Source organism: Elephantulus edwardii, unplaced genomic scaffold, assembly GCF_000299155.1.
Source record: "Elephantulus edwardii isolate Elephantulus edwardi_28Jun2011 unplaced genomic scaffold, EleEdw1.0 scaffold00020, whole genome shotgun sequence".
Classification (NCBI taxonomy): domain Eukaryota; kingdom Metazoa; phylum Chordata; class Mammalia; order Macroscelidea; family Macroscelididae; genus Elephantulus; species Elephantulus edwardii.
The window spans coordinates 15,100,169-15,107,612 of record NW_006399770.1 but is presented as its reverse complement, the minus strand read 5'-3'; the positions used below and the strand labels follow the sequence as shown (position 1 = coordinate 15,107,612).

The 7,444-nt window shown below is 38.7% G+C and overlaps 1 protein-coding gene across 1 annotated transcript in view; it reads right to left on the bottom strand.

The window, feature by feature from the left end:
- Positions 1-222: 222 nt before the first annotated feature.
- SLC30A7 (solute carrier family 30 (zinc transporter), member 7) overlaps positions 223-7,444 on the bottom strand; it is a 154,599-nt gene continuing 147,377 nt past the window's right edge. The window contains exon 11 of the mRNA XM_006882450.1: positions 223-381. Within this exon, the coding sequence (XP_006882512.1) occupies positions 334-381 (48 nt within the window). The 3' untranslated portion in view covers positions 223-333. The remainder of the gene's footprint in view (positions 382-7,444) is intronic.

Genomic DNA, 7,444 nt, shown 5'->3' with positions numbered 1-7,444 from the left:
GCTGGGGGCAGGAGGGCGTGGGAGAGAAAAAAAATAGACACAGAAACCCAACATCCTGGAACACAATCAGAAACCTCAGATATCAGAATGATCTGGAGGGAGGAGCAGAAAAGACAAGACCAGAAGTCCAGGAGATATCCATTTAATTGTGACTCCCTGGCTGTGACCTCACAGCAGAGCACGGACAGCTGACTCTCTGGCCTACTGGTGCTGATGGGATGGGGGTTTTGTAGTGATGAACCATTTTAAAAAGAAGAGTAAAATGTTTTGGATTGTACAGTACCAGAAAAATTTGGTGGGGGGAAAAAAAGCATCATTTCTTTTCATTCACTACTACATGGCTGCAAAGTCAATCTGTACATAAAGCTGTCTCACTCCAGCCTGAAAAGTGAAAAAACAAACAAACAAACAAGTTAGAAAAACAAATACGCTACTAAGAGACCACACATTGCAGAAAAATATAAATCTAATGTTTTCAATACATTAGAATATTATAATAGAATGTTTTTGTCTTTTGCTTCCTGGAAATAAATCTGTGTTATCCATATAAACTCACTGCTGTGGAGTCAGAACCAACCCACAGCCGACCTTCTAGCTGGTTTTCAGAGACTGTACCTCACACAGGAGGAGAGAGCCCAAGTTTCTCCCAAGGAGCAGCTGGTGGATTCAAACATGCCTGCCTTTGGGTTGGCAGAACAACTACCCAGCCATTAAGCCACCAGCTCTCTTATCCATCTGGATCTCATCTAGTACCCACACTTAAGTACCATCCACTGCTCAAACCTCCCAAATTTATACTTTCAGTCTGACACTAATTACCTCAACTCAAGTAAACCAACCATCGATCTGGTAGTTCCAAAACACCCAAACTGAACTCTGTACCCACTTCTTTAAACCTGGTGATCCTGTCATCTTCTAAAGTTAATTTTCAGCTTTAATGTTGTTCAAATTAAAGACTGAGTTTCCCCCTTCTCACACCCTCTATCCAATACATTGTGTGTCAGGTTGCTAACTGAAAGGTTGAGTGGTTCAAAACCACCAGGTGCTCCACAGGAGAAAGACTGGCTCTTCCTGCAAAGATTTATAGCCCCACGAAGCTGACGGAGGGTCCCAATGAGGCCGACACAGTAACTGCAGCAATGGGTTTGCATGTGTCAGAGACTGTGAGGTTGGCACAGGATAGGACAGAGTTCAGATCTGTGATGGCACCTAACAACAAATGAGGGAGCTCTGGTGGCTAAGAATGAGAAGAATCCCAGAACACTAAACTGTGATCATGCAAAGGCTACACCTAGACCAAGAAGCTGTTGTCCCAACAGAGGAAGGGAACACTACATGGTTTAAAATCAAGAAAGGTGTGCATCAGGGCTGTATCCTTTCTCCATGCCTATTAAATCTGTATGCTGAGCACATAACTCAAGAAGCTGGGGTTTATGAAGAGGACTATGGCATCAGAGTTGGAGGAGGACTCATCAACACACAACCTTGCTTGCTGAAAGTGCTGTTGTTACAAGATGTTGAGTCAGGTGGGGAGGACTTATAACACTAGCTGCAGAAGATCTAAGACTACAGTCTTAGAGTATAATATGGATTACACCTCAACTTCAAAAAAACAAAAATTAACATTTATTACTTGCTGCACTGTTAAACTTTGCCACTGTTACTGGAGTGAGATGGTGGTTTTGTGGTTTTGATTTGCATCTCTTTTATTGCTAGTGATTTGGAGCATTTTTTTCATGTGTCTGTTTGCCATCTTCCTCTGTGAAAATTCTTTCAATGTCTTTTGCCCATTTTGTAATTGGGTTATCAGTCTTTTTCTTGTGGAGGCCCAGGAGTATTCTGTAAACTTTTGTTATAAGACTCTTGTCTGAGATGGTATTGCCAAATGTTGTTCCCAGTCTGTAGGTTTTCTTTTTACTTATTGGAAAAAAGTTTTGACGCCCACAATCTTTAGGAGGTCCATGCATTTTACCCTCTTCAGACTGTGCATTTCTGGTTGTATTTGGCAGTCTCTTTATACCTTAGACTACTGCTTCTAAGCTTGATCCCAGTTTGTCTCATATGAAAGTTATGGTTTTGGGCTTTACTCCCAGGTCTTGATCCACCTTGAGTTGATTTTTGTGTATGGTGTGAGATGTGGACCTTTTTCACCTTTCTGCAGGTGGAAGTCCAGTTTGGCCAGCACCATTTGTTGAAGACGTTATCATTTCCCCATTTGATAGCTTTGCTTTTTTTCCTTGTTGAATAAAGTTTAACAGGGCAACAAGTAATAAATACTGGAGAGAATGTGGTGAGAAAGGAACTGTTACACATTGTTGGTGGGATTGTAAAATGGTACAACCATTTTGGAAGGCAGTCTGGCGCTTCCTCAAAAAGCTGAACATAGGAATTCCATATGAGTCAGCTATTCCACTACTTAGAATATACCCTGAAAAAATGAGAACTGAGGCAGAAACTGACATTGTACACTAATGTTCACAGCCACATTATTTATCATCACAATAACATGGAAACAGCCAAAATTTCCAATCACAAAAGAATGGATTGAGAAATTGTGGTACATTCACATGATGGAATACTATGCAGCACGCAGGAGCAATGATTTTGTAAATTATTAATTTGGGAGGGACCTGGAGAGCATAAGGATCCAAGAGGGGTGGGAGAGGGTGGAAGAGGGATGAGGATGTGTGGGAAGGTGGGGGTTGGGGGATTAATAATGGGGTTGTACAATTTGATGGGGTGCTAGGGGGACACGGAAAGAATTTGTTCTTAAGAACAATGTATTCAAGTTTTAGAAATAAACTAGTAGAAATTTTTTTAAAAAAGAAAACAAAAATCCTCACACTGCACCAATAGGCAACATCAGCATCATGACAGAAAGAGAAAAGACTTGAGTTGTCAATAATTTCATCTCACTGGAATCCACAAGCAGCATCCTTCGTACCAGAAGTAAGGAGATCTAGAGATATGTTGCATTGGGAAAATCTACTGTTAAGAACCTCTCCAAAGTGCTAAAGAGCAATGATGCCAGTTTAAAGACCAAGATACATTTCATCCAAGACACTTTTTTTTCAATTATTTGCTGTTTTTGAAAGTTGCTCAGTGAATAAGGATGACAAAAGAATCATCAATGCCTTTGAACTCTGGTGCTGGAGAAGAGTACGGAATATCCCATGGACTGTCAGATAAACTTAGAGAAAATACAACCAGAATGTTCCCAAGAGGCAAGGATAGTAAAATTTAATCTCACATACTTTGAGCATGCTGTGAGGGGTCCTTGGAAAAAGACAACATGCTTGGAAAGGTGGAGGTCAGCAAAACAGAGGAAGACTCTTTTAACAAGATGGACTGTAGCAATGGACTCAAGTATATCAAAGATGATGAGAATGGCACAGGATAGGGCTGGGTTCAGATCTGCTGTTCATAGGGTCTCTTTGAGCTGTAGTGGACTTGACAGCATCTAACAACAACAGAAGCACACGAAGGAGCTCTAGTTACCTAATGGTAAAAAGCTGCTCTGCCAACCCAAAGGCAGGCAATTTGAATCCACCAGCTGCTAGGGAGATATAAGTGGCAATTTTCTATGTGATTTTACTGCCTCTGAAAACTGGCTAGAAGGTCAGGTATGAGTCAGTTCTTACTCGACAGTACATATTAACAACACCTAATAAATATACTGGTACATTAATTTTTAGTGTTTCTTTACACACTGAGGTTTTTCACAAAACTAAATCTTGTTTTTTCTCAATTTAACAATGTTCATAAACACCAACCTTACACATCTCACAAAAATTTATATATGTTCATCCAATATTTTACAAATATTTAAAAAGTCCTTGCTACCAGACACTGTTGGATGACAAAGGATTCATATGCTCTGAAAGGCTCTTCTAAACAATTATGATTGATAGTGATTATTTTACGAGGTGCTTTATTCAGAACTCTTTGACAAAAGTGTTGCATATTTAACCTTAACAAAAAAAATAATTACTGACCCAAAATATCACATTTAGTTTCTTTTTTTTCCAAGCAAAATGAGCAACACAAGTTGAATGGCACTGGAGCTTGTCTGGTTTCTGCCATCTTTCTTTGTGATCAGTTCTAACACAGTGAGGATGATAATAAGAAATGAAGTAGCCCAAGGCAAGGAAGATAGATAGGGAAAACAAAGAGACTAGGTAAATTGATCTTTGCATAATCATGAGTTAATTACTCAAGCTGAAACTACTCCCTGAGGGACAGCAGCTTTCCACAAAAGCTTGGCCTGAAAAAAAAAAAAAATCCTTCATCTATTTGTTCCTGTGGGGCAGCTTCAAGTTTTTCCATTTTCCTTTAAAGTACAAACAAAAGCAGCATTTCCAAAGAGTCTTTGGCATGTAACCTACCCTCTGAATGTAAATGAGATTTTCCATATAGTTTGTTCATACCACAAAGACTTGATCTCTACCCTCCTCCATTTATGCTCACTAATTCTAAGCCACAAGCTCTCTCCTTTCACATTTTTGTGCCTCTCATGCACTTTGCAACTGCAAGAACCCAGTGGAGGGTCAGCCATGGGATGGTTCTGCTTCCATGGCAATGAGTTTGAATATACTCCTAAGAAAATAGATGCAACTCCCTAAATGAATTTAACTCACAAAACATTTATTTTGTAGAAAAGGCGGGGGGAGAGTCAAAGAGAAAAACTCACATTAATATCATATTTTTAAGGGTTCTTCCCCCTCCAAACCCATACAACCAATTAATTGTTTTAAAAAACAAACAAACAAACACTATTCCTGACTTGCAACCAAGATTACTCCCACAAGTGGCTTTTCCCCTCAATTCAAAACTGCTAGTCTCTTTCTTGCCGGTTGCTGTTGTTAGGTGCCATGCAGCTGATGACAGCTCACAGTCACCCCTGTTGAGTACTGATACGAACCTTGCCCTATCCTGTGACATCTCCCTCATCTCTACTTGAGCCCAGTGATACAGTCACTGTGTCAGGCCATCTTATCGAGGGTCTTCACTTTTGCTGACCTTTCCAAGCATATCTTTTACCAAGAACCAGTGCCTTCTAATATGCCCAAAGTATGTGAAATGACGTTTTACCATTCTTGCCTTAAAAGCATTCTGGTTGCACTTTCACCGAGGCTTACTTGTTTATTCTTTTGACAGTTCATGGAATATTCATTACTCTTTTCTAAAACTACAACTCAAAGGCATCGACGATTCTTCTGTCATCCTTATTCACTGTCCAACATAAAGACACATAGCAAGTAACTGAAAAGACTATGACTTGGTTCAGGTGCATCATAGTTTAAATGTCATACTTTCTTTTCCACTTTGGAGAGGTCTTTGACAGTAGATTTTTTTTCCCATGCAACACATCTTTTAAGTACTTGACTTTTGGTACCAAGAGTGTTGACTGTGGATGCAACTAAGATGAAATCCTTGATAACTTGATCTTTTATTAATCTATCATGATGTAGTCTATTGGCCCAATGATAAGGACTTTGGTTTTCTTGATGTTGAGATGTAATTCATATTGAAGGCTGTAGGTTTTTATCTTCTTTCTTCTTTGTAAAGTCCAACTTTTCGAATGATTTGCACAGTATATACACATTGAGTAGGTATGGAGAAAAGATTAGTAGCTTAACGACAATCATATTAAGATCACCCAGTGGCCGATCTTCTCTCCTTCTCTCCTTTTTAAATCTAATTTTAACTAGCCTAGTCCAGTCATTTAAAGAATCTAAATAGCCTCCCTAATATGTATATAGAATACATCATTTGGGGTGAGCCCTGGTGGCCTAGTGGCAAGGAGCTGTACTGCAATCCCAGAGGTGTGACGTTTGAATCCACCAGATGCTCTGCTGGAGAAGGAAGGACAATTTCCTCCTGTACCAATCAGATCTGATTTGATAGTATATACAACAAAATAATAAAATAGAATATATAATTTGTTTAGAATAAGTTTTATGACTAAATGCGTCTTTATACCCATAAGTAAAATGAATTTCTTCCAATAAGAAACTGAAATATTTTTTTAATTTGTGAGTGCATGCATTTAAATGATATTAAATCAGAGCTCAAGTACAGTAATTTGCATTTCAATTATTTTTATCTTCAAATTGGAGGGAAAGGCACCTTCCTGTCAGGAATGGTTAATATATAAGTCATCTATCCCAGAACTTGGCATGTGGTAGGCGGTCAGTAAAGGGTAGCTGCTGCTGTAATATTTTTTTTCCTGCCATTATTTCTCAGCTAGGGAGCACTTAAACCATGTGGATTAAAAATAACAAACCAAAGGATTTGTTGGCCATATATCTTACAGGCTAGTTCTGGGAGATATCAAAGACCTATAGTGAAGAAACAGATTAAGGAAAACTGGCACCACCTTTTATAAAAGTAATGCTTATTAATAATTCTCTGAAAATAGGGGTAAAAAACTGGCAAGGATAGAAAAAAAGGCTCCTTCCATCTCTCATCAAGCCAAACTACCATGGGAAGGGGTTATGGACCCTTAGGAGTGATTACTGTTTACTGTTAAGAGATTATTGTTTACTGTTATTGTTTACTGATCCACACAGCTGGCCCCTCTAGCGGATTTTCAAAGGCAATAAATCACAGGGGAGGAGACTGCCTACCCCTTACCTTCTCAAGATTGATGGAGGGGGAGAAAATAGTGATGAACGTAGACCATTTTTGATACCTGAGGAGCTCCTATTTGGGCTTGTGAGGAGGCTTTATAGCTCCTTTCTGGGTTGTTGTTGTGGTGGTGTGCCACTGAGTCAAAATCAACCTATAGCTGTCCCTGCAGTGGATTTTCCAAGGCAGTTAATAACATGGAAGGAGAGTGTCCATTCTTCTCCTGTGGAGCAACTGATGGATTCAAACTATGTGTCTTTGGGATTGCAGCACAGCTTCTTTCCACTATGCCATCAGAGCTTCTTCCTTGCTGGGTATCACAGTAAAATTCCATTTTGAGGCCACAGAAATGAGAAGAAAAAACTGAAACAAGAGCACTAATGACTTAGAATTCAGTAAGTACAAAAAGAAGAGGGAGCAGGTAGAAGAGACAGTAAGGCTCAAGGTAGAAGGTCTCCCAAAGAACAAATATATATTATGACCTGCTGTTTGTGATTTAAGAATCACAAATAGAACTCTTACGTGTTTCTAGATTATTCTTGAACTACAAATGTTATTTATACAAAAATGTGTTTTTTAATAAAAGTAATGTAGTTCTATTTCTACTAGTAATATAGTAATTTCTGATAGTAATGTAGTTGTAGCTCTCTTTTCAGAGAGTTGCTATAAGAATTACTTATACAAAGGTAAAAATGCCAGCAGTCTTTAATCTATTTCTTCATTTAAGTGTACATATGTATATAAAATGGAACACTTAAATGAAGAAATAGATTAAAGACTGCTGGCATTTTTACCTTTGTATAAGTAATTCTTA